This window comes from Chroicocephalus ridibundus, chromosome 9 (genome assembly GCF_963924245.1).
Source record: "Chroicocephalus ridibundus chromosome 9, bChrRid1.1, whole genome shotgun sequence".
Taxonomy (NCBI): domain Eukaryota; kingdom Metazoa; phylum Chordata; class Aves; order Charadriiformes; family Laridae; genus Chroicocephalus; species Chroicocephalus ridibundus.
The window spans coordinates 21338292-21365579 of NC_086292.1; the positions used below are offsets into that span (position 1 = coordinate 21338292).

At 39.5% G+C, this 27288-nt stretch overlaps 2 protein-coding genes across 3 annotated transcripts; both read right to left on the reverse strand.

Moving 5' to 3' along the window:
- Positions 1-150: 150 nt before the first annotated feature.
- Positions 151-15843, reverse strand: HTATSF1 (HIV-1 Tat specific factor 1). 2 transcript variants are annotated; one of them, XM_063345556.1, is made up of 10 exons: positions 15431-15843; positions 11093-11297; positions 10728-10775; positions 9431-9585; positions 8204-8367; positions 6461-6560; positions 5867-5956; positions 5251-5388; positions 4664-4868; positions 155-1560 (listed from the first exon to the last, which is right to left on the reverse strand). In XM_063345556.1, exons 1-10 carry the CDS (start codon positions 15596-15598, stop codon positions 1490-1492), a joined length of 1344 nt encoding a protein of 447 aa, XP_063201626.1. In that variant the 5' UTR covers positions 15599-15843; the 3' UTR covers positions 155-1489. The 2 variants fall into 2 exon arrangements, with proteins under 2 accessions (XP_063201625.1, XP_063201626.1); XM_063345555.1 differs by having other exon boundaries at positions 151-4868.
- A 1058-nt stretch (positions 15844-16901) lies between these two features.
- On the reverse strand, positions 16902-27069 carry BRS3 (bombesin receptor subtype 3). Its single transcript, XM_063347043.1, has 3 exons — positions 26335-27069; positions 23350-23701; positions 16902-22769 (listed from the first exon to the last, which is right to left on the reverse strand). Exons 1-3 carry the CDS (start codon positions 26763-26765, stop codon positions 22362-22364), a joined length of 1191 nt encoding a protein of 396 aa, XP_063203113.1. The 5' UTR covers positions 26766-27069; the 3' UTR covers positions 16902-22361.
- Between the last annotated feature and the right edge of the window lie 219 nt (positions 27070-27288).

A 27288-nucleotide genomic window follows, 5' to 3' on the forward strand; every position in this document is an offset into this window, starting at 1 on the left:
CACTGGGAACACTTACAGTTCCAGCAACACGTACAGCGGATTCCAGCTGGAACACACAGGCTTTATAAATTGAAGTCACTGGGCACCAAACGCTACCGTGTCTTTTACTGGGGAAAAAAAGTAAGACAAATACATTATCTCAAAACTAACCAGAAAAGACTTGTTTTGTTCACGAGTTTGTTTATTAAAAAGGTAGTATAAAACACAACCCCTTTAAGAAACAAAATTGAAGACAAATCAAGGGATTCCCAGATGCCGTCACAGGTCTAGATATTATTCAAATATGATTTTTTTTTTTTAATGTTGGTTTTCTAAAGGATAAATGAAAATGATCGATTTATCTTATCGAAATAAAATAACCTGGCAGAAAAGTTCCAAGTCAACTTATTGAAAAGTTTAATCTAACAATATACTTTCGTATTACAGAATGAGCAAAAAACAATTTGCTGCAAAAGATTTCATAATTCTATAAATATTTTACAGAACTTTCAGAGTATCCTGACAGTAAGACTTCAAGCCTTGTATAATGAGCACTAAAATACACACAAGTTAAATCAACACAAGTACACAACTTCCATAATTCATTTATCATACTGCAGTATGGTTCCTCAAATTCAGAAATAAAAGTGAGAATTTAAAATCCAATTAAAATCTATAGGTATGTTTGTTGGTGTTTAAGAATGTAGTTAGGTTATACAGCTCAAGAATTCAGGGTATGGATATCGATTTTACCGGAAAATTTAAAGGCAGGGTTGGGTTTCTATGAAGCATCCAATACCTTTAAGTTTTCTCAAGCGAATTAAGTTAAGTATTTGTAATTGTAAATAGATCAACCTTAACTGAATAATGTCTAGGACATGTTTTAGCCAAAATGCACTGCATTTAACATACTAATGATTTTAAGTGAATTGCAATCCTTATACAAAATGTAAGTTGTACGAGGGACTGAAATTCAATTAAAAAAAGTAATTAAAAAAAGTCAGCAGGAGAAACAGATAAACATTTTGATGCAAAATGAAACTAATTCTCTCTTTACAGCTGTATATGAACATTCGAGAACCTGCTACCACCTCTGTGCCTTTTCTTTTGGGGCTTTTTGTTTCCAGATGTCTACCTTGGCCACGCTCCTCAAACCATGTCATCTCTGATGAATGCTTCTACCTCCACACAATGACTTTGCCAGCAAACCACTAAGTAGCATTTCATTGTAAAGCAAACTACCAATATATCTTAAAGCTAAGCAACTGATTTTATATTGCATGGTTAAGAAAGTGATTATCTATGCCGAATTATGCTGAAATACCAGTTAATACTCTTTCCCTGCTGTTATATTTAAGTGGCTTCACATCCATTTTGTTACACTCTGCGAATGAGCAAAAACAGCTATTTCTCTAGTTCAAAATTGAGCAGCAATGATTATCCACAAATTGTTTCAATGTGCTGCTAGTTGTTGTTTTCACAATATACGGCGGGAAGGAGACAGCTTTTCTTAAAACGAACCTCTCGCCAAAAGCCTAGGGACGAAGGAACACGCAGTATACTGCAACACTGGAATGGAACCTAAGAAAAAGTAGAAACTGAGCAAAAAGTTTGATTTTGTCACTTCTAATGAGCAAAACAAGTCATCAGAAAGCACTATTAATTAGAGAACAAATATAGTGAAAATTCCATTGGGGTTTTAACTTCTTACCAATTTATGATGCTGTTCAGTCAGAAAAAAATCCAAGTTTAAAAATCAATCAGCTTGTTCAGCTTCTGATTGGTTAAAATTTGGTATTCAACATTACTGCTCTATACTACAAGATTTTCATCATCGTACGTCAAAATAGTAATTTTAACTTTTGTGAAAAATTTTAATTTATGTTCAGATTAATTTATAAAAATTTTCATCATTTAAAAAAGGAAAACATCAGAAGAATTCGGTCGCAATGAAAATCTGAAAAGAAAGTTACAGCTGCATTAACCTCTCCAAAGACTATTAAATGCCTCAATAACTCAAGGAATAGTTTATAAAAATATATTTTTACATTTTACTGGGGAGTAACAGAGGTAGACAAAAGGAAAATACCAGTTTGAGTGTAATGCCGCACTTAGAACCACGTATTTGCATGGAAAAACAGCTTTTATTTTTGCAAGAATCCTAGTTAATAGGAAAGCCAGAAAAGCGTTTGGTCTTCGTTGGTGCTCTACTTCACTGTGAAGTCTAGAGGAAAAGGTGGAAAGACTTAACATCATGTCTCATTTTTGAAGGAAGCCAATCAAATTCGTACATCAATTGGAGAGAGGAAGGTTACTGCACATATAATGATTCTTTATTTTTCAGTCTTTTTTCAAACACTAACACTAACCTTGTTTTTTATATCTGATACCATGATAAGGCTTCATAGAACTGTACAATATTTATACATTTGTCAACAGTTTCCCTATATCGTTGCAATTCCACTGTAAAACAGGCGATTTAACTGCGTAGAGTGTTATATCACTAGGCTCTCTTAAAAAACGAAAAAGCTAACAAAACACAATAGTCTAACAGATCTAAAGCCTGGAGTCTAGAAGCTGGAAGCAAAGGAGCACTGAAAGCAATACCCACCACACTAAATTACACTCTTCGTATGCCCAAACCTTCAGCCCTCAAAGGTCCGTGGTGCTTATTACCAATAAAAATAACTAAGGCAGAACCAACACAACCCGGAGATGTCATCTGAATATACCCCTACGTGCAGCTAGGCACCAGGCAGCATTTCAGATTCCCTGAACACCTGCTTTGCTGAAACGTACAATTCGCACACTTGCAAAGATGAGAAAATGGTCTTTCTTGGCTGGCAATACAGCTCTTTTTGTAATGCAACTCAAAACGGGAAATTAGTAGTCGTGCCAGCTTAAAATGAACCCCCACAACTTTTAAACCCCGAATTCAAATATCCCCTCTGTTGCAAGACCAAACATTTTGTCACAAAAAGACATAATTTATAACCACAGTGGCAAGTGTTAACTTAGACGCTCTGGCTGGCATAGCTACTCATACATACCAATTTAAAAAAAAAAAAAAACACAACAAAAAAACCCAAATTTAGAGTACCACACAGACTTCTGGAAAAAAAATATAGATGGTAACCTCAGAGCACAAAGTTGGAAAATACCGATTTTCAGAGCATTCTGAATACTTCAGGATGGAAATATAAGAATTAGCATTTATGGTTTCTTGCAATCCAATATGAATTAAAAAAATTCAAAACATCCTCCTTACAAATGTGCGCTAGTAACCATCCACATGAACAGCGTGCTATGAATTTAGCACCAGTATTTTAATTGCTTAGTGCCTAAGTCTGTATCCTTCTTGCTTAGTGCCTAAGTCTGTATTCTTCTATCCTTAGGTATCAAAATAATGGGATTCTAAGTTAACAATGACTACACCCAAAACAGCTCCCCAAAAGTTATTTTTGAAAGCCTGCCACTTATTAAGATATGTAAAGTTAGAAGGTCTTCTAAAGCCTTGCTTTTGGAAATATTTCTAAGAGGGCTAGCATTTCCTTTTTACCATATAAAAGAATATTATTTGAAAGCATAATTTCAAGTATTCTAACTTTTGCACAACAAATTGTAGTTCAAGTTGCCAAAAGCCTTTAAATTTTATGAAATATGGGAGATCCTTGCACCTTCAGAGAGCACAAAAATCTAAACTAAAACGTTGAAGAGAACTCACACTCATCATCTAACAAAGTTAAACAAAAATGTTTACTCTAATATTAAAGCAAAAACTAAACAAAGCCAACACATCAATCAAAAGCCTATTTTGCATACCTAGTGCATACAGACCATGAGAGTTTAAGATCAGTCTTAACTCATTATGGCCTAGAATGTGTGTGCTCATGCATTTCTAGTCTCCTTGACATAATTCCAGCCTCAACAGAAGATCTAAGCATCAAGAAAAGATCTAAACAGGGGAAGAAAAAATAATTAACTGAATGCTGTGATTTAATAATCTACCTTCACTCAGTTTGCCTCATCTTGGCTCTGGCAACCTTGTTTGTTTTCCACTTCCTTCAAGTTTGCGACTTGGTACTGCTCTTATCATTTGCCACTTAATGCACAGCAACATATCCAAATGCATTCACCCTTTATGCATCACAGCATCTGTTCCATAAAATGATCCAAAGCACTCAGGACAAGAATCATTTTTAAGGATGAGATACCGAGCTCCAAGGGGTACAGGAAAATTAACAGGAAAACCCACAAATCTTGTAATAGCTTTGCATTACTTAAGTTACATACAGTTACATAAACTTAAGGGTTGGAACATATTTCACACTTACATAATGAAACACTGACAAGCATAGTTAGAACAAAAGAAGCCTGATGAGTTTTACTGCATTCTTGGCAACTTGAGTTACTTTACCTGAACAGCCAATTAATACAAACTTTTAGAATCTCATTAAATACTGCTTTTAATGAAAACTTCAAAGCACACAGCTGATGACATTCTAATATGCATATATTCATACGAACATTGTCTGCAGTCACCCTGAAGAAAGGGATAAACTCAAACATCACCCTAAAACCCATGCTTTCGTAAAGCATTAAAGACGTTATGTATCTGCTTCCACATCGCTGCCTGCAAGGCTGCTGTCTGTAGATGGAGCACCATCTTCATTAATGCCCTCACCATTATTCTCCCTCTTATGGGCTTCATCATTTACATCCTTAGATGTCTCATTAACTTTTGAAGGTTGTTTGCCTTCAGGCAGTTTAACGCTACTTGTTGCGGCATCTGAATCAGATGTAGGTTGCTGCTCCTTTGCATCAGGATCCTCTAGAAATGATCCCCACACCTTGAGCCTTTCTTCCCTTTCTCTTGCAGTCTCCTCCACCTAATAAAGATACGTTTATACGCATCATTACAGTCATGCTTGTAGAAATGAATACTTACACAGATAAAATTAAGCAAACTAATATCTCAAGACTTCAACAGGCTCTGTTGACTGTGGACTAACAATCTGTACATCCAGTGACTAATCCTCTAAGTTGACAACTCCAACACACAATTTTTAACATCAAGCAGGTCCTTTAAATTTTTGCTAAGTTGAATAATTAAGCATGATTTATTTTTTTTTGAGACATCCTTGCAGTTTTTGACAAGAAGCAAGATGGGGCGGGGGTGGGAAGGGGATGGGAACACCAAGCATTTCTCAAATTAAAACAGATTTTCAGTTTGGAAGAAATATTTGATGAAATAGGACCACAAAAGGCTACCTGATAATCGGTTACACCATCCCATGTTTCAGCACTGAGCTGACGGCCACCAAACCACCTTCCATTTAGAGTTAACTTGCATAGATCGGCTTCTGTTGCTTCTTTAAATGACACAGAAGCCACGCCATCAGGGTGTCGCTGTAAGGAGAGACAACTTTCATTTAATACTTTTCTAAACAGTGTATTCCAAGATGTTTTAGATTGTCTTACAAAAATCCATCAGGATATAGCTCCATTCTGATCATACACAATCGGGTTCGAAAAACTCAATTTGCAAGGTTACACGTTTTATTCTATTGGTACACAGAACAGACATTTTGAACACAAAAGACAAATATTTCAGCCAGTTTAGCTATAAATGAATGTATTTATAAATTCTCAAACTTGTAATATGTATCCAATTTATTGAGAAGAGTTAGAGTTTGCCTTCACATCAGCTAAGTAGATAGGTGCTTATAAATTAATTTCCAAAACAGCCAATTTTAAAATAGTGGAAGATGAGGTCAAGTTTCCATAAAGTAAACACACAAAACCAAATAAATGCTCCACTCATAAATGTTTTGCATAGTTGCACATCACATCAATTCTGCCAAAGCAACCTGCAAAGAATACCTACATCAAATATGAGAACCTTCTTTACTTGACCAAACTTTTCACATTCTGTCCGCAGATCTTCTCTGATCTCATTTAGCACTAAGGGATCCTCCTGCAATGCAATCACAGAGATTAGATTAAACAGAAGCACTTTCTTCTCAGCTTTATTTTTGCTCAATCACCAATGGAACACACCTGCCAGTCTACTAAGAGTTTAGAAATTAAGTGTTGTTACGCTGCGCTTTCAAAGCCACTTGGGAGTTGACAGACAGCCCTTATTTGGATTTAATAAATACTACTTATTAATAAGGCTTTTGCGCTTGCTTCTCTATTCTAAAACAAGACTTACTGCCTACTCTTTCTATCCCAAAACGGAATATTGTCAGGATACACACAGTGAAAAATGACAATTTGGAAAAATACATATCTTTGATGTCTTGTTTTTTTTGGAAATAACTGAATGAATTTTAAACATACTTGGCACAGGAAAAAAAAAACCCGCCCAAACAGTAAGTTTAATGCTGTTCTCATCTGCCTACAATTTTGCTAAAATTCTAACAGCAGAAAGCGCAGACAATAACAGCACAATCAACAGTAGCAAACCGCATCCACCTACCTCAAAGTCCTTTGGGTGAAACATATTCCTGATAATAACGATGCGTTCATGTCGCATTCGAGTTGCGCCATCTTTCTTCTCAGGCCTCCAATCCAGCTGTCTAATGAAATGAAGCAACAGTAAGAAGATATTGTTGCGGCTCTCTTCAGTTTCTACAAGTATTTGTTGAAAAAAAATCATTAATTTGGCATTTTTTGCAATACATCAACCAAAACATGTATTTTGACACAAAGAGTTAACTTGCTCTTCTGAAAAATGCAATCATCCAGTTTTACCATTTCTCCTACAAAGCAGTTGAGATTTTAAGGTACTTAAATGCTATTAGAGGCACTATAAATTATCTTAAGAATCAAAGCATTTTCTTAAACACTGAAAAAATAATCTTCAAGTTTTACTTCCTTCTTAATTATCAGCTCAGATACAGGAACCAGTTGCTGCCAAGTATGATAAAAATGTTGGTATTTCACAATTTTTTCCTAACTTACTTTGTAAAAGAGGAGATCCACTATTCCCTTTGGTAAACTTTAACTACTTTTATTTAAATAAACAGGTAAGAACACCTTCAGTCTTACACAGGCATTGCTGCAAGATGGATTTTGTTCCACAGTGTACAGAGCTACTGCCACAAACTAGCAATGTAACTCAGGGCATCTCTTCTATGACTTCTGGTAGAAATGCCTACTTCACATCCTATTACAAAAAAAGGACATGTTCACTTACACTTCTAAATTTCAAAATATTATATTTGGGGGAAAAAGTCTTAAGGTCCTTCTTGTATCTGCTACTTCAGCTGAAGATGACTTGGATTTCCAATGAAGGTAGCAGCAATTAAGTTATGCTCTTCAACTCAAAAGGAACGCCAACTGAAGTTAGTTTATTCACACAAATTGCTGTCAAATGCAAGTTAATTATTTTCATACCTCTCTCCACACCAGAGACATCTTACAGCAAGAACTAGCAATGTATCTCTGAAGTAGATACATTTCAAGTGGCTTTTATTTTTAATTGATAAGATGCCAAGTAGACTTCATTCCCTTTAACTCTGGCAAAATACTTTTTTGCATTACTATTTAAAATGTTTAGTGGAATGCTGCTTTCGTTAAAATATTAAGCATCCTATATACTTTATTTTTTTTTTCTTCTTTAATCCGCATCTTCTTGGCTCCAAAAGGCAGAAAAAAAGTTTTTAAGTGACAAAAGCAATGAATCTGTGTACAATTAAAAAACCAGCATATCTCAGACCAGAGAGAGGGGTCTGGGGGAATCTACAGAGGTATTTTAGTATTTCCTCCTATAGAAGCTAGCATCTCTTGCCCTTTGCAGCAAGTAAAGTATGGTACAAACAATATGTCCGTACAGCCAGAGCGTTAGTACCTTAAAAAAGTAAGCCTAAGATAGGACTTGCACACTCACACACTGAGAAAAAAAACCCGAAGTCTTTTATCTCCCAAAAGTTGTAATATTTTCTTCTATAACTGAAAGGACCACGGTTCCCCTTGTGTCCTGGTTTGAGATAGAACCACACCACCTATGTATTATTTTAATGTGTCAATGATGAAGAAGTTCTAAATTAAATGTTGACATAATGAAGTTCCTCCCCTCCAAATATGTGATATTTAAGCTATTTCACTGTCAGATAAGACTTCAACTTTTGCATAACTCATAGCATTGCATTTGAAAGCAGCGCTTTACTAATAGCACTTAGAATTCAAGCAATATTTTACTGAAATAAAAAATACAAACTTCTGCTGTTGAGACAGCTTCTTCTTGTAGTCTTTACATTTCTTCTTCTTTTTGCTTGCATCATACTCCCCCTTCAGTTGAAACTTTGCAACTTCAACATGCAATTTATAGCCTCTAATTTCTGCCTCATCCAGAAGTCTCAATGCAAGTTGAACTGATTCTCTCTATTTGGAGATAAAACAGAACACAAGCTTTAAAGCACATGGCACAGTCAAATTATTCCAGTACCATTTAGTTAAGCATATCGTGGCTAAGAATCAATTCCTTGTCACTGAAAAACATAATGCCACATCTCCTTGAGTCTCTTGACACAGAGTTAGCAATGCTTTCTTTTTTGAAACCCAGTACTTCTTCACCACTGTTATAGTGGAGTAATGCTCCCAAAAGCAACTGCACACATTTCATTCATTATGTCATAAAAACTAATCTGCAATGGCCAAGTAAGCTGGTGAACTTAAAAGCGAGAATAACAAAATTTCAGGGGGATGATTTTCTATAAAGCTTGTATCACTTTTCTAAGAACAGCAGACTTTGAGGCTCTGAAGTAATTTTTAATGTTTTCCTAAAAGCCCTTTAGAGCACAGACTGTCTTTATACTTGTGCACTAAACAGCCCTAACTACCAAAATTACAAAAATAGCATAGACTACAATGAAGTTAATTTAGTACTGCCTGGTGCTTCTTGCAGAATTAAAGCAGATTGCACTTGCAAGCACTAACTTTCCAAATGCTTCACAAGTGAGAACCACGAAGGAAATCGTATTGCAGCCTAAACTTTTATAGGCTAATACAGAATGCAAGAACAGTTCTGAACCTAACCAGCTGTCAATTAAACGTTGTAAATACAGCACTACAGTATGTTCCTTCCTGTCTTGCTATTTCTGTATTCTAGGCCACATAGTAGCATACTTTGAAAGTAAAAGGTGAAGAGGTTCCCCATTTCACCCCATAATCAGTGGCACCCAAGACAGGAACACGTAGAGACATGTCCAGCAGGTATTACAGATATTTTCAGGGGGAGGGTGGGGGTGGTTAAGAGGAAACGAATGAGGTGCACAAGCAGATATGTGGGCAGTTCTGGAATAAAACAGACACCTTTTAAGTCTTCCTTTAGACCCATTTTAAGTTATACTTTAGATATTTCAAGACTCTTCTGAATGTGATTCTGAAACAGTGCCCACAAGTATCTTCAATGGGAAGGAAATCTGCATTTCATTGCACCACTGACCTTTAGATAGCAACAGAGCCCATCTCCTTTAAGATTTCCTTCCTTATCTTTGTAAAGTTTGATTTTGTGTTCTTCTGTCTGTGGATCTCGCATGATGATGCCACATTTTGACATGACTTGTACAAATTCATCTTTAGTAATATCCGGTGGCAAACCTGCAAAATAAATTAAAACAGAAGGCTTGAGGATGTTCAATTTTTTTTAAAACCTCATTAGAACAAAAACCTCACAATGTTTCTTTAAATGAAACATATCAAAATTAAGGACGATATTTTACATACCACCCTTGGGACCAATATTTTCGATATTACCTTTTAAGCATTACTTCATACTAGCACTTTGAAAATTCTTTTACTTTTTAATAGGTGTAGCGTACAGCAACATCTTTGTGCTCCCTAATATGCAGGCCTAGAGCTTTAGCACTATACATGATACCGACGGTGCAGTGGACACAATGGCCTACACAAACACAACTATCCTGCCCAAGTTTTAAGTTCCACTGCACCTCTAGTGATCGGAGACAAAAAAAACCTACCCCAATCTATAAACAGACAACTATTTTATCCATCCACAAATTCGACAAAAAAAAGCAACTGATAATGTATGGAGTTTTCAAAGTCTGAACTTTGAATTAAGAAAAAAAAAAAAAACCCAAAACGGAGGGAGAAAATTATGTGAATGTTCCATGCTAGTTTGGCCTGGATAAAGATTTCTGAGAATTCAACTGTGTGCACTTCTGTGACTGCTCAGAACCACCAAATGTACCTCTGTGTATGCACCTAAAGATAGCACCCCAACATCCAAAATAAAATTTCATAATAAATGCACAGATAGTTTCATTTGAACTTCCCTGTTACTTGCTCATTCAATTTCTAGGGTTTTTTTTGTACTTACTGTTTCCTCCTTCTTACCCAATAATTGAATTATGTATTTATAAAATCAAAGAAAAATTAGAGATTAAAACATTAAGTGATATATATAGTCAATATTCTTTAGGACTTTGCGAAGATTATGTTTCTTTGCTGTAGCTTACTTAAAAAAAATAGTAAATCAGTGACTTGGCTGACACAGCTCACAGAATATCACATTTAAAAGATAAAAACATGGAATATGTCCCTTATATTACCTTCACACATCTGCAATTTAAAGGTCACAAAGACATTATGCAGTCAGGAAAATAACATTAAGTAGCTTGCAAGTGGCAAACTGAATAGGTAATGTTAGAAGCCAGTGAGACATATACGAGTCTCTTTTACCATCCTTAGCTCAAACGAGAGAAATAAATGCTACTACTTACCAGTCACATAAACATTTGTGTTTCTGTCTTCTTCAACATGAAACCACCCTAAAAAACAGAGTTTTAATTCAGTTGTGCCAATATATTAAACATGGGAGCACACACTAACGTTCACATTCCATTAGATTTCTAAGAATTTTTGCTTGCCCACAGGAAAAGCTCTGAACACACCTTAATTTGCTTTTTTTCCACCCTGTACATGGACTTAGGATATCTATGAAGTACCATAGAATTCTAAAATTATTCTGGAAATTTTCAGAACAACCTATATCTTTGCTGTACATGATGACACTGAACAGTTGTCAGGTTCCACTCAGTACTATGCAGGTTGCAGCCTACACAGAGGGAAACCCTTAGGCACTTACCTGGCTCAAGCTTCCGTTTTTCTGCTTTTTGTTTGGGATCTGTTTGTTTTGGTCCTTTCTCGTTTGCTGATGGTTGCGTTCCTGATGTCTTAGAAGTTACTGGTTGCTTACTTTCAGTTGCTGTGCCAGAAGCAGATGAACTGTCTGTATCATCTCCATGGAAGCCATAGTTGGCATGATACGTTGCCAGGAAATCTTCTGTTATCTGAAAAGAAATTAGGAAAGTTAATCCAAAATTCCAAAGGTCTACAAATTCAGGTTTGTACGCATTTTAACGTTAGTGTGCTGATCATGGTCATTTTCTAATCTGGCAAGATAGAAAATAACAGTTTTTTAAAACTGTTTTTAAATCGTCTTTGTAAAGCTATGCGCACAACAAAAACAATCAGTGTAGGCACCACCTGAACTAGACTAACATGCTAATTTCATACAGCACATGAAGTTTCTTAACAAATATTTCAGAAGTTTTGCCTTTTTTTCCATGCAAAGCCTTCTGCTTTCAACCTAAATTGGATTTGCCTGAAGGGCAAAAACCCTGACCACATTGAAGAGATAAAGTGACACTGAAGGTAAGCCAACAACTTATTCACAGATGATGAACGACTGACATTTGTAGGCATCTGCCTTTTCATAGAAACATTTTCAGAGACAACATATGTTTGTGTTGACAGACAGTAAATATTGCACTTAGAGATGGATCTTAACACACTGTTTATAAGGCCGAATACTCTACTTTATATCCTACCAATAGATAAATAATTAGCTCACTCTTTTCTAGAGAGAGACTGTATTTGGATAAAATATAACATTGGCTAGCGTCTATCTTTTAAAGACCAAACCAAAACCACCCTACAAATTACATGCAGTATTTCCAGACAGGAAAATTTTAATACTAGCCACTAGCAATTACACGCAAAGACATGTTACACATGCAGGTTATTCCATGTTTATAACATCCATCATAGTTGATTTTGCTAGCATCACTGCACTATGAAGCATCTTCTGAAGATACGCACTCTGAAATGATTTATTCCCAAAGCTGAGCCTTAACGTTTGAAAACTTTATCTGACTGGGACTTGTGCTGCACTTGCTTCATCTGTATTCAAAAGGGAACAAAACTTAATGTCATTAAGCTATTGTAAGAAAGCGGCACAACAGACTGTGGTAAGTGTCAATGTTAACAATGCCATCTCATATCTTCCATAGCGATTTGAAGCTTGATGGTTCAACTCTAAGCTTTTTTTACGACAAATCAAAATAGCAGAATTGACAGTTAACAGGATTGTCATGAGTAACACAAGAGACTGTGGAGCCCTATATAACTTGAAAGTTTAGCATGAAATAGCTCCTGTGTTAAACAAGACTTGCAACACACCTCAATCAGGAATGTAAGTGGCTGCTCTCACAGACATGACATAATGCAATGTCAAGACAAAGGAAGAAAAAATACTGTGTTCTAATAAGGTTCATTATATTTGACACTAGCAATCTTAGCAAACCCTTAGTTTCACAGTTGATGAAATCCAGAGAATTAAGCTTTTAAACTTTCTGGTGAACAATATTATTAATTTTCATCAGAGAAACTACTGATAAATTAGTAATTAAACCTGCAACAACTAGCCACCTTCCTGCAGCAACTTCAATTTGTCAACTTCAGGTGGAGCCGCATTCTCATGTAAAGCTAAATTTATTCTTAGCAAATTACCTACCACGGACTGTCAAATTTTGCCAGTCAAAAACAAAGATTTTTTTTTTCCTCTTTATATGCTATCATCCTACCATATATACAATTGCAACTACTTCCTTTTAACATGCATTTTTGCAGGCATAAAGGAATTTATACAAGTATAAAGGCTTTTATTGGAACTTAAGTCATTCCGTGCCTGCGTGGAAAACAAGCGCTCACAGAATTCCTTACTTGGGGCTTCAATCCCGTTCTGGTGGAGAACATCACAGAAAGATCACTTCTATCTCCATACCCACACAGTTGTACAGTTTGGGGCAATTAAGCTTATAGAAAAAGAAATACAATACTACAGGACATGCTAGCATCTAATTAACTACGGGTCACACTGAAATGGAAAGGAATAGATTAACCAAATGAAGAACAGATACTCTACGCTCACAAAGACATCCAATGCCTGTTTTTTCATAGTAAGTGATGAAGGAAGGCAGATGAATTCAACATATGATTTTGTGCTATGTTTATGGAGGACTATAAAAAGTTGGCATCCTTCAATATAGTACCATTGAAAGAAAAATAATTAAATAATACATAAAGTTGCAATCACTTTTATTAAATACTTGACTTTTCCAAATTTTTCTGAGGAACGTTGACAGTTAATATCATTAACTTTTTGCACTGCTTTCAAATACGCTTTAGAAGAAGTTCAGCAGCTACTCTATTCCCAACGTAGAGCAGCAGTGCAATACTAGTCTGTAGATGATGATTACTTAATCTTTTGCCAGAGAACAGAGATAAGGAATTTTATTAGCGTTCATGGAGCAGAGGAAGAACTACAATTTCTGGCTCCCGTGGTCTCCTAAATCTATTTTGATAAAACACTCTGTTGAATAATCATCATCAAAATTAAGTAACCAGAGATACTGTGATATTGAGCTCAGTGACCTATCTATAACACAGAGTTTCACAACAGTTCTTTACCAACTTCTACTATACATCATATTTACTAAGGAACTTTGCTGTTCCTATATAATCTGCCCAACTCTTAATGTTGTCTCCTTTCCAAGGTAGATATTTGAGGCATTTAGGAAAGACCAACGCTCCCAGTAGAAATAAAAAAAAATAATAATAAAAAAAGAACCCTTTTAAAAGTTACCGTGCTTACTGGATATAGCACTCCACTGGGAGCCGGGAGTACTAAGCTCTCCACTCACTTCGCGAGTCTGGATTTTTCACATGTTTTTATCCCTCCGTAAGCCCTCTGCTACATGGACCTTACCAGGTTTACACACATATAAACTTGGCACTACAGGCTTCATTCTCACTCAGATTCTCTGAATTGCAATGAATTCAGAGCCGCAAATAAGAACTGGCACGCTACATTTATGAAGTACTTGCTATAAAATGTCGTAATATTTCTAAATTAAGTAACTGCCCTCATTCATTGTCACATAGTAATGAAACTACTATTTCACCTGCAGATCATAGAATGGTTTGGGTTGGAAGGAACCTTAAAGATCATCTAGTTCCACCCCCCTGCCCTGGGCAGGGACACCTCCCACCAGACCAGGTTGCTCCAAGCCCCGGCCAGCCTGGCCTTGAACACCTCCAGGGATGTGGCAGCCACAGCTTCTCTGGGCAACCTGGGCCAGGGGCTCACCACCCTCCCAGTCAAGAATTTCTTCCTAACATCTTATCTAAATCTCCCCTCTTCCAGTTTGAAACCACTACCCTTCATCCTACCACTACAAGCCCTTGTAATAATCCCTCTCCAGCTTTCTTGTAGGCCCAGTTCAGATACTAGAAGGCCACTGTAAGGTCTCCCCGGAGCCTTCTCTACAGATCAGCACATTAAATCTATGTTCCTTCTCACCTTGAAGAACCACGTTGTTATAACAAGTTGGCTTTTTATACTTAAAATATTTGATTAAAAAAAAACCACCACAAGAGGAAAAACTGTAACACGTTTCCATTCTGTGGAATGCCTCTAAGCCAAATACACTTAATTTTCAAGTGCACTTCTAAGATCTAATAAGAAGGAAAGCATCTTTACACATGCCTTATTTTCAGATAATAACAGAAGAGGGACATGCTAGTCCATTTTCATCTAGGTCTCTCAACAAAGTAGTTCACTTCTTCACTCCCAACAGAAAAATACAGATAACCTCAGCTCCCATGACAAAGAAACCTACACATGTCAACGTCAGTAACGATTTGTTAGTGTCCACAAATATAACTGTGACTTCATGCCGGGCCTGAGCAATTGTAGGTTCGCAGCCAAGGAGAAAAGCCAACCTACGGCTCTTCACAACAAAAGAGCAGAATGCAGCCGGTCGGGTTACAGACGGAGGCAACGCCAGCTGCCGTGGTTTTGCCTGTAAAACAAGAGTGTTTCAGTGCCACAGGGACTTTGCACTGGATTTGGCCGCATCCAGACAAGCGAGACACCCCGGTGCTGAAGAGCCCCAACAACATCAACTGTTCTTTTTTCTCACCCCTCCGCGGGGGGAACCTGGGCACGCGGCCGGCCCCCCACCAGGCTCTCCCACAGAAGGCCGCAGCTAGGCGAGGAGGCCGCTCCTCACACCGGGCAGGGGGCACCGGGCCGGCCCGCCCGCCCCTCAGGGAGCGCGGCGGCAGCCTCCGCACCCACCTTGGGGAACCAGGCCTTCTTCTCCCGGTCCCACTCGTAGGCGGCCCCATCGGCCGGGTCCACGTAGGTGAAGGGGTCGGCCTCCCCCTCGCCGCCGGGCTCGGCCTCGTACTGCTGCTGGAGCTGCAGCTGCCGGTAGAACTCCTCGTTCCCGTCCTCGCCGCTCATCCTGGCCCGTTCGGCGGGGAAGGGGGAGCGGAGATGCCCGCACCGGGCCTAGGCACCCGCCGCCGCCGCCGCCTGAGGCGCCCGCTGGCCCTGCCCCTCTCGGCGGCGGGGCCGGGGCAGCGCCCGCGAGCGCGAGCACGCGCAGCCGGAAGCGGCGGGCGGGCGGGCGGGCCGTCGCGGGGCCTCTCCGCCTCACGCGGCCGGTGACCGTCCCAGCACCCCCGCAGCGCGCAGGAGCGGAAGTGGCGCACACCCCCCCCCGCCCTCTAAGAACGCCGCAGCCACTGAGCCGCCGGCTGACTGATCACGTGAGGAAGGCGGAGCCAATGGGGAGGAGGGGGGCCGTTCCCGGAGAGGGCAGGGGGCGGGAGTTCCCTTCCCGCCTCTGTGCGGGCTGAGGCCTGTGATGATGGCGCAGTGTCTGGTGGCTACGCGCTGCTCGGGGCCGTCGGGGCTCCTTTCCCTCAGGCTGCAGAGCTGTTTCACTGCAGGCAGCGGCTCGGCAGGAGGCCCCTTCTGGCTCTGAGGCCCCTTCTGGGCCTGCGGACCTACCTGGGCCTGCTGTGTGTATGCAGCCCTGACTACATGGGCCTTGCGTGGAGACTGTTGAGGTTTTACTTACGTAAAATAAAAGCCTGCTAAGGGGCTGCACTTGCAGTACACTGCAAGTACTTTCTCCTGCACTAGTTGTCCCTACTGTGCCTTGGGACAGCACTGTGCAGTCAAGTTGCTGCTGTCAGTTGAGGTGACGCGCAGCCAGCTGGCCGTCGTCTGTCACTGAGGCAGAAAGTGTTTTCATATCCTACTAGAGGCAAAGACAAAACGCAAAGGAGGGAGATAACACTTAAATGGCATGCTAAATGTCAAAAAATCACACTGGTTCTTGCTCCTCCCTTGGCACAGGCTGCTGGTGCCAATAGTTTGACCAATTAAGCTTCCTGGGCAGGAGGAGCAGTTGCTGGGGTCTGCCTGGGTGGCACAAGCACCTGCTTTCTGCAGGACAGGGGTGTGACAGGCTGATGGCCTCCAGCTACGGCTGTTGCTCTCCCTTGCTGAAGGGTTGGTACAATGCAAGGGATGAGGTCTTCAAAATTTTGAATTGAGTTTGCATTGATGAAGCCTGCAATTAGCTGTCCATCAGTTTAGTGCTCTACCTGTGGATACTGAAATACTTTAAATAAAATTTTCTTACTCCAATCAGTTCTTTTAAAAGACCTTCATTCAGTGCCATCTAGTGGTTTTCACATCAAAAACAAATTTAATTGCTGAATTATGTATTTAAAAGTATTTATTTAGAGGATAACGAAGCACACTGTTCAGGTTTTGTTTTTCAAAATTTAACCTAGAGCTATAAACCCCAGGTATTAAAAGAGTGCATGTGTTTTAAATAAAAATTTAGCTGAACAATCCCACCAAGGCTGTCGGTGGCTGGTTGCCAGCGGCAAAGCAGTCTTTCCACTTAGCAATGAAAATAATATTCAGGACAGAAGTTTGCTGAAAGTGAGTATTCCAGGAACAAATATATCTTTACTGTGATACAGACTGGAACGATAATAAAATCAAAGACACGATCCTGAGCTTGTGAAGCTCTGCAGGGAGAGAGCGACACCAGCTAACTGGCTGGTCAACAGACCGTCAGATGAAATTGCTGAGGATATAAATATACACTTCTAGTAACCTTTGGCTGTTACACAAAAAACATCCAGCCTGGTTAATGACATCTTTCATGCTTCAAGAATTTTCCCTTGGCAGGGCTATTACGATAGTTGTCCAAAGATTGTTTCGTCACCACTTATAAACTGACAGCTTAAGAGACATTTGTATTAGCTCTCAAATAGGTATATGCTTTTGGTGAGGAGCATGAGAGTCTTCACGTGAACTGTGCTTACTTATAAAAATTGGAATTGAGTGTCTGTTTAGAAGCAAGATAATCATAGCCTTAATCATTTTAAGAGCAATACAATTTACGTCTTAAACTGCTTATTTGATTTTGGCAGTTTTTTACATTCATAACCTGACTAAATGTAGTTGCTGTCAGTTGAGGTGCCGTGTAGCCAGCTGGCCGTCGTCTGTCACTGAGGCAGAAAGTGTTTTCATATCCTACTAGAGGCAAAGACAAAACCCAAAAGAGGTAGATAACACTTAAATGGTGTGCTAAATGTCAAAAAATCACACTGGGTCTTGCTCCTCCCTCGGCACAGGCTGCTGGTGCCAATAGTTTGACCAATTAAGCTTCCTGGGCAGGAGGAGCACGGTACGGATTTCCCTAGCGTGCAGATCTACCTACAGCAAGTCACTGGGGCGCTGTCCTGGGGAGCAGGAGAGCCAAGTTTCATCTCAGTCCCATGGAAGTGAGATCATGCTTGCGTGCAGCAGGGTTAGTGCCTGGTGAATCTGATCCGCACACTTTAATGTAGCTATGAGGACAAACTACCTCAAATTCCCTCACACTTTCCACAGATAACAGCATGTGTGACGACAGCTCCCGTGTCGCAGCTTCTTACTGTGTCGCCACCATCTGTTCTCTTCCTCTTCAGTAAAGACAGTGCAGTGAGCCAGCTCAGGAAACTGATTCGACTGGAAGCTCATCGATTTTTGGGGTCAAGACAGCTTTCCTCTCAATCACATCCTTGAAAAGATACAATTCATGGCTGCACAAGCACTGCTGCAGCAAGCTGCATGTTCTGGGGATGGTGCGAAGGGCTTGAGTGTTACACAGATCAGGTCAGTCTGAGCTATCAAGAAATGGCGTTTTAAATCCTGACAGAATGTCCCAAAGTACATATTAAAAGGAGGCATTAGCATGATGATTTTGTATCTCTGTCTGCCTCTTCCTGTGTGATAAAAGGCAATTTTGGTTCATCAGAGCTGATTGTTGGTCTAGAGATACCACCTAGCAAAAGTACTGAAATCTTGGTTTTCTTAAAGTGGTGTTTTGTTGTCTATTAGAGGGGAACCAGCAAATCACTAGCTAATACTTAATTAGGTAAAGAGTTAACACTCTTTTCTTAAGATGCTTTGTTATATTAAATCAAGGAGGCAGGAACTAGTGATTAAGTGCAGAGAGGTTACTCCTCTTTGGGCTTTCCATGGGGCTGGAGCCTGTAGCTGTTACACAGAGGAGCGAGCGTGAAGTGGAGTCTTCACAGTGCAAAAAATGACAGGACCAGATCCAGATGTGCTAAAATTTCAATACCCTTTCCTATGCCAACAAAGGAAATTCCACAAAACAGTTCGCCTTGCACCGAGGGGACCATCAGTGTCAGAGCCCATAACTAAACGCTGGTTAGAGCCTGTATTTTTTAAAAAATTATAAGTACCACTGACTGAAATGTGTAAGTGCTGTAGCTGTGTGTAACTTTAGCTTATTCTTTAATTGTAATATTCTTAGCAGAAACACATGAGTGTCAGCGGGCAGCCTATATTTAACTATGTAAAATAAAAATACTTTCGATGAAAACAGGAGGATGAGCTTTAAAATGGCTATAATTTCATAACTGACTAATATTCTGTGCCATTTGCTGGAGGTGCACATGCAGTCTGTTAACGCTGTATCCATGCTTTGACATCGTTTCCTTCATTTTTGTGGCTTTTTTTTTTAACTAAACCAGCATCTGGTAGTGGCAGCACAAATTAGAGTACTGAGGCTAAGCCTGTTGCTGAGGTGAACAATAGTTGTTACATTTATATGTATCAAAGCTGTTAATGTGTACATCTCATTCACAAAACAAACTATAATCAAGGTACATCCTAGAAATCGTATTTACTTTCTCAGAAAGACTCCCCAGGAACAAGACCTTTCATGGAGTCTTGCCTTTCAGTATTTTGTGCCTTTTTTCTACCTATTCTTTCATTGTGGATCTAAATAGTAAACTCCTAATTCCTCATGCCAGTTTTTTGCTAAATAACACTCAATGTTTCTGTAAATAGACATTATTCCCATATGCTCTTACAGAATTACACCTGTATTATCTAGGGGTGAAAGAACTGGATTTTGGAATACTGAGCAAAGATGCAAAAGAAACATCCCCTTTTCCTTAAATCCAGTTATGGTAATGTGGAGACATTTTATGGATAATTATATTGGGGGAATAGATGGAATGAATATCATTGGATTGTTTAGATAAAAATAAAAGTTGACCAATGTATCACTCCAATACAACACATCATGAAGATTTGAAAGCACAGAGTTATAAAAGCATAAAGTACACAGAATAGTTAAATTATGGCTTGAAATATTGCCAGTCTTTAACCAAAACATGTACAGCATACAGCAAAAATACCAATTTTGTAACAGGATATATTAGCAATAGATAGACTATCCAGTGAGAGGAGTAGTTACACAAGCAAAAAGTAGCTGCATGCAAAGCAAGAAAAATGGAGAATTAGGAAACCGTGGGTTTTAAGGGCTGCTGTGGGGGGTAGACAAGGATTTTGCGGTGGGAAATTTGGTCCCCAATAGAGACAAATTGTGAAGTCCAGAAACACGTGGCAGATTTGTTTTCCAAAGGCTTTAATAAACTAGAATAAAGAATGATGTAAAGAACTGTAATGTTCATTGATTTGTCTTTTGTTTTGAATTCCCTGTAGTAACATCCAGGAAAATAAAAGTACGCTCATAAGTGTGTAGGTTTATTTACCTATTTCAGTCTCACCCTGCAGCTCCATTGAAGAAAAAAAAGAAGGGGAAAATATCAGTGCAATATGTTTGTTCTATTTGTATGTAGCTCACTACCAGGGAGTGTGTTATATTAAGACAAAGAGAGTAAAATAAGGTCTCTGGAGTCTGGTTTGCCGTAAATTGCATTTATGTGCTGTTATATTTCCATTGGTTTCAGTGATCCTATCCTGGTCTGCAAATGGTACAATAAAAGGGAGAATCCATTTGACAATTAGTGTTTATAGCCTTGCAGCAGGTAACATGAAGAGTGCAGTAAAATAAGGCCAGGCTTGATGGGATTAAAATGGGCTATCATTAAACCGGTTTAAGATGACAGAGGTTGTATTCCAATGCCCTTGGGATTTATAGTTTGGTTTTATTATTCTGATTAGGGCAGTCAACAGAGAGAGACTGCAAATAGATTTTCTCGTCTTGTAATGAACTCAAATAGTGGTGCATGGATGGGTGGGTTTCCAGCCATGTGTTTTTAGGGGCTCTGTGGAGCTGGAGGGGTGTTATATCTTCAAGGGTTAGTTAAAATTGAAACTTCTGTGACTGACAGCACGATTTTCTTTAATTCATATATTGCAACCTCTCTTCTATACTTTAACGCACAAATTCGTTTTTGAGCTAGAAGTCCCTTAGTTTAAGCGATGGAAAATCTACTGTGTTTTCTGTCGCCCACTCCCACAGAACACAGTTTTGGTGCAGGGTACACAAAGTTCATAAAAATAAGTGTCATTCAACATTTTTGTAACGTGGGGTGGGAAGACTTGCTTCCTGTATTTCCCGATGGGAAGCGAGTCCCCGCCAGCAGTTTTTAGGGATGCGCAGGCTGCCCATGATAGGCTGTCCCTGACTTGCCTCTCCATGCAGAGTCATAAAATCAGTGGATTTGAGATTAGAAGGCCTATCTCATAAAGACAGTATATCCCAATATTAAAAAGGGATATTACCTGAATAACTTGAAGAAGAGAAAATTAGTATAATAGAGAAATCCAGCTCTCCCAGCATGGTTGAAAACGTGCGGCCCACTGAGATATGACCACGTACACTACAGCAGGAGTGCATCCGTGGAGGGAAATGGTTAATCTGACCGCCCCCGCCATACACTTTTGGGGGCTTTATTCAAACTTAGTCTAGTCTAGTTCTGTGGATTGGCTGTGCGGTTTAATCTGAGAGGAATCCAGGCTGTGCACTCACAGCACTCTGGGAGACAGAGCAAAGTAAGGCAGGAGGGGACGTACGAGCAGTTCACTTCAAAAGTGCACCGCAAATCACAACCAGCACTCTGATACAGACCCACCCCAATTTCTTCATGTTAAATCACTATAACAATACAGAACTCTGCACCGTTGAGATGTTTTCCCCCATAGATCGCAAAGAATTTTACAAGCGTGGTTGAAGATGGTTATAGATTTTGAAGAGAGATGATGACCTGCTCGTTCCCTTGGCTTCCTTAGCAACTGTGAAAGGCACCCCTTCACCCAGCCATCAGCTCTCACTGAGAGTTTCAAAGTCACCGGCAGAGCAAAGCCTGGTGTGGATCTGGCCCATAATGCTTTTTCTTTTTTACTACACCGTACTACAGACCTTAGCTTGCTTTAATTTTAGCACGCTTTCTGATGGGCTTACCAATTTTTAACAATAGGGTCAAGAAAAGAAATAAATGAAAGATCTGCCTGTTTGATCGTGTTATGAAGATAGGTGGCTCTGCTTGCTTGCTGCAGAGGCGAGTGTTTGACAGAGGGAGCTCTCAGTCACAAGTCAAAGAACAAGTCACCAAGAACAAAACCATCCTCACCGCCAATTCTCGCAGCAACTCTGCTGACTCCTGTCCTGCCCAGTCCAGGAATTCCAGCTAGGGATCCGTGTTCGTTCTTGGGAACGTGAACAATCCCTTTGAGCTTATGCTGGAAAGTTCAGCTGTTGCAGCTTCTCCCGCACAGTTTGATTTCCTTATTGTATATTTAAAAAAAAAGAGGAGCTCCCGATGAAAATGCTTTCACAGACAGGGCAAGGCATGGTGCCTTTTTCCAGGCTCCCGCTAGCAGTGGCTTGATTGCAAAGGCTCAGTTTCTGTCCTTCTTCATCCCAGACAGACTAAACACTTTCCTCTTCTTTTGTGATGCTGTAATCTGTTAGCAGTGTAACACTGATTTCTGAGCCGTGCGTGCTGCCCGTGACGGACAGGGCTCTGGTGGGTGTATTACTGTGGGTACCACTCTGAGGCTTCCTTCCAAGTTTTGCCTTGCAGCACGAGACTTGCTTTTTAAAATGTTGCCGGAAACTTTTACTCAGCCAATAAAGAGCAAAAGGATTGACGCAGGAATTGCTGAAGGCCAAGGCACGGGAGAAAATAGTGGCTATCAGATGAAAGGTGGAAGCGTCTACAGAAGCGTGGTATGTAAAAGAGCGGTACAGGTAGAGGATGTGGTTAGGCAGCCAGCAAAAGGCAAACAAAGCAACAAGCACCAGCACTGTTTTTGCAACTCTCTTGCGGGATTCAATCTACGAGAAAATAATGCATATTTGGTATTAATAGCAATTAGTAACACGTGTTTATGTAGTTGGTGCTGATTTTCAAAGGGGTCTAAATGCATTAGTGACCAAAAAAGCAAAATGGAAAAAAATCAAACCCAAAACCAATAGAAAAAGAAATCTATTTCCTGTGATTCTGTAATTGTTTTACCAAAGTATTTCCAGTGCAGAGCACATTCCCTTTCCATTATAAATCACATGGCAATCTCATCTAAATTAGGATATAAAAGTACAATAGTTAAATGTGTCAGCTCACACGGATGAGGTCTCTGTTTACAAGTCAACGTTGTAACTCCTGAGTTCAATAAGTTCATAATTACACAAAACAAAACCCCATCCCTCTTTAGGAAAGAGGGTACACTCACAATTAAATTAATGAGTCATAAACATGTGCTGAAGTGCATAGCTGAATTTGGATTGCTAATATTGGCTGAGTTTATGGAGCTTTTTACTCTATTACCAGGTAAAGGTTTTGCGCTCAAGTATTCAGACTTAATCAGCATGATAGATTTTGGAAAACTGGACACGTTAGCGCTTGATCACAGCTTACCTGCTTACGGGCATGACCATGTTCTTCTGCTGGCATGTTGGATGTACTTTTATATAAAGTTCTGGCGATAAGAAAATAGTAGACAGAAATGACAGCTAAGGGTACAATATAGAACACTAAGAAGCAAACCAGGGAGTGAGCTTCCTGCAGGATCTTCTCAGATACAGGATAGGGGGCACATGCCTCAAAAGTTACGTTTTTCTCAGGATTGCTGAAAGAATACAAATCTGAAAAAACAGCCTCTGGGATAGCAAATATCATGGAGACGATCCACACACAGCCGGCTTTACAGCAGGTCTTCAGGAGCGCATCCGAAGTCTGCAGTTCCAAGGGCTTAACGATGGCTCTGTACCTAAAACCAACCAACATCACCATCAGAATGAATGCGGAAACACTGCAAGCACTGACAACGCAAACTTCTTGGGGATAAAGCCATCCCAGTTCTCGCTAAACAGAGAGTGGTAAGATCATCTTGGAAATGAAAAACAGATACTAGCTCTTTGTCATGACGATGGAAATTTAAAAGTTAATTTTAAGCATGTATTTTAATGAATTGGCTGGCAGGGCTTGTCATTTAAAGCCTTCCTAAGTAAAGATGAATTCTACTGTTTGGATTAGGATCCGTGAGGGGAATCGTCTCTCCTATTTTTATGGCACTGCCTAGAAAGGTAAATGAGGGAATTAGTATGAAAAACTGGCAAAGGTATGAAACAGGTTAACTATTTTATAAATACATGAAACCAAGCATATACACCCCTCCTTTCTCCTATGTTCTTCAGATCCCAGCTGAGTGCAGCGATCTGACTCAAAATGATGCTCCGGTATTCATTCATGCTAATAAACCAGGAGCTAGCACTGCTGTTGATTCCCAGCTGTGATTCTGCAGCACGTGGGCTGAGTCAGACAAGTGAGAAAATCTGGGTAAATCTATAGATGGGTGAAAATCTGTGTGAAATGGGACTGGGAAAAAGGACCGACTGCCATGAAGGTGGATGGAGCACAATACACCCTGCTCCCCAAGTATCAGGGAGTCTCTGTGATGCAGAAAGAAGAGATCCCTCCAGGGGGTACAAGACTGGCATGAAAGGAAAGGCAGTGAAAAAGGATCCAGAGGATAAGACAGCTTAATTGTACCGTTTTTCACAAGCTGAGGATCTGGTCTTTTTCTCCTCTAGGCACATTTAATTAGCAAACTGCAAGCTGGACTGCTCTTTATCAAATAAATACCAGTTTTATTGACTTTGAGCTCTTCTAGCATACTGGAACATGATAGTCTGGCATTGTGCACATGACTGAGCTTTCTGAGCTTTCTCAGTTACGTTTACCCTGTGAAAATGTAGCGTGGAGTATTTACGTAGCAGCTACCATGAAGAATCAAATACAAAAGCAAGTGTCAAGATTATAGATTCTGAATTGACTTCATACAGGACAAAGACTTTGGAGCTGTGATAGATAGGATAGTTCAGTGAAAACATCAGCTTAATACTCAGCAGTAGTAAAAAAAAAAAACAACTAACACCAAACCCCAGAAAAACAACAAAAAAGAAAAATGTTAGGGATTATTAGGAAAACAATGGAGAGCAAAAAAGGCTGTTATGCAATTACCTGTATCTCGTTCATGCAACTCTTGAACAACATGTGCTGCTCTGCACACCTTATTTAAAAAAAAAAAAAAAAAGCATACCAAGGATGGAAATAACATGAATAGCCTGGAGAGATGGACAGGGATCACTGTCTGCTGGCACAAGAGCCAGGGCCATCAACTGAAGCCACGTGCAGAGCCAAAACAAGGAGTTGTTTGTGCAACAGGCAGCGAAAGTCATTGCTAAACAAGTTCAAGAAGAGGTGGAACAAGGGTCTAGGAGAGAAATCCCTTGAGGTTATTAAATAGAGAGAAACCGCATCTGCTCAGGAGGTCATCTGAAGACTTAGGATATAAGTTGGATAGTGGTTTTTGTTCTTCCTATGTGTCTTTTCTTGTCCTTATGCTACAGCTCCATGGACCCTTGATCTGACCCAGTGTGGCCATTCATGTGTTGGCTTGGATTTTTTTGGAGTACAGTAACAGTATCATTGCTTAAATTCTGCACACGTGAACTGCTTGCTGTCACATACAATCCCTAATTGCTGGCATACAAGATGAAAATCTTTTGCTTTCTTAATACTAAAATTCCTGTTGGGTTTTTCTGCTCCTTTTTCATGCTTATGCTGATTGAACTGAAATCTCATCTTAGTTTTGTTCATTCAGAAAAGAAGTGCCGATTGTTCGGCAGCTCCTGAGAGCAGTCAGATGGGAGCACTCATCCTGGTGCTTTCATTGTAACCTGAGTTTAACTTCAGGACCGCTGGGCTAAAATAGCTCTGGAAAAGATGTTAAGAACTATAAGATAAAATATTCAAATTGCGCCATATTATCTCACACTGACAATTACTATAGTATTGCCGTAACCATCAAAATATGAGAGTCACTAATTTTTCCCCCAGTCTGTTCTGTGTTTATTTTTGGCTTTTTACCCCACATGTCAATCTTTTTTATGTTCTGGGATTTTAGAGCCTCGCCGAGCGCAAAGGACAAAGGATTTCCACTCAGTCGTTTTCACAGTTTTATTTTTCATCTTCCCCGACTACTTTAGTGCACCACTAGATAGCACCAATATACTGCCTTTTCCCTGCCTTAAGCAATTTCCCTTTTCTGTGCAATTGAGAAAAAAACCCTGTACTGTACTTCAGGCTAATAAAAGGTCAAAAGACTTTAAGAGTCTTTCTCACTTCACTCCATTGAAAAGAACTGCTCCAATTTTTCTAACACACATTTTAAAATCAAATGGGAGAGCGTTCTTTTTTTTTGGTTTGGTTTTTTTTTTTTTTTTTAGTCTATTACAATGTGCCATTTAATCTTGTGCAAAATCGTCATTTCAGCTCTTTTATTCATTTCTAGCTTCACACCTGCGGCATCTCCTGGCAAAGCAGTCGCATCAGACCCACCTGTCAGCACTGAGAACAGTCAGGGTAAACACTGATACTCCAACTGAGGTTAACTGGATAAAAGACAGCAGCTTGCACCCAATTCTTCCGAAGACCCAGGTATCCACAATGTACCGCGTTGCATCTACAGGCACGCAAGTTAATAAAAGCAGGAGGTCTCCAAATGCCAGGCTGGTGATGAAGATGTTTGGAACCGTCTGCATTGATTTAATCTTGAAAAAGACTTTGATGAGTATAGCATTTCCAAGGAGACCCACTGAAATGATCACAGCGTATGTAATATAAATTGTGCACAGTATTTCTAATCCTGGAAAGGAGTCTTCGGTCCATTTTTCGTTTGTGGTTTCATTATCAAGGATTGATTTCAGTTCTGTACCATTTGTAGATGCACACAAAGTCTGATTAGCTGAATGCAAGTATACTTGAGACATTTCTTTAACTGTTTCTTCTCCCCAGGCTGGACTTAAATTGATCAAAAAATTGTTTAATATTTATCTTGCAGCATATCAGCAAGGTCAATAGAAAAGTACAGATCTGTGCCTGAAATTGAGATTCCCGGTGCGCATTAACTACTTTCATCCCCTTCTGGGTCTCAAAACATGCCTAGGAGAAATGCACACAGATCTTGTTCTGAACTGTGTAGGAGGTGGAGAATTTTTTTATTGGCTTTTCAGCTAGTGGAGCAGAGAGGGAGGAGGAAAAAAGAGAAAAGGGGTTTCTTTAAAGATATTAGCCAAAATGATGGTTGTTTTTTTTTTTTTTTTTGAAGTATCTGGCAAATAAATACTGTATTGTAATTACTGTAGTACTAGGGTTTGCGTGTTATCTAGAAAATGTTGAATGTTTTTCAAAATGTTCTAAAAAGGAAATAAAATGAAAACCTGAAATAGTTTTCTCACTACTACAGGTAAGCGTAGGACATTCTAATTTAACATAAAACTCTACAGTGTACCT

Excerpts from the sequence above, each read along its gene's own strand:
- BRS3 (XM_063347043.1), bottom strand. The coding sequence starts at position 26,765 with ATGTCTCAAGTATACTTGCATTCAGCTAATCAGACTTTGTGTGCATCT. Across the intron at positions 23,702-26,334 it reads ACTGTTCTCAGTGCTGACAG|GTACAGAGCCATCGTTAAGC; the intron begins GTGGGTCTGATG and ends GGTTGGTTTTAG. Across the intron at positions 22,770-23,349 it reads ATGGTCATGCCCGTAAGCAG|ATTGAATCCCGCAAGAGAGT; the intron begins GTAAGCTGTGAT and ends ATTTTCTCGTAG.
- HTATSF1 (XM_063345555.1), bottom strand. The coding sequence starts at position 15,598 with ATGAGCGGCGAGGACGGGAACGAGGAGTTCTACCGGCAGCTGCAGCTC. Across the intron at positions 8,368-9,430 it reads GGCTCTGTTGCTATCTAAAG|AGAGAATCAGTTCAACTTGC; the intron begins GTCAGTGGTGCA and ends ATCTCCAAATAG. Across the intron at positions 5,957-6,460 it reads TTCACCCAAAGGACTTTGAG|GAGGATCCCTTAGTGCTAAA; the intron begins GTAGGTGGATGC and ends ATTGCATTGCAG.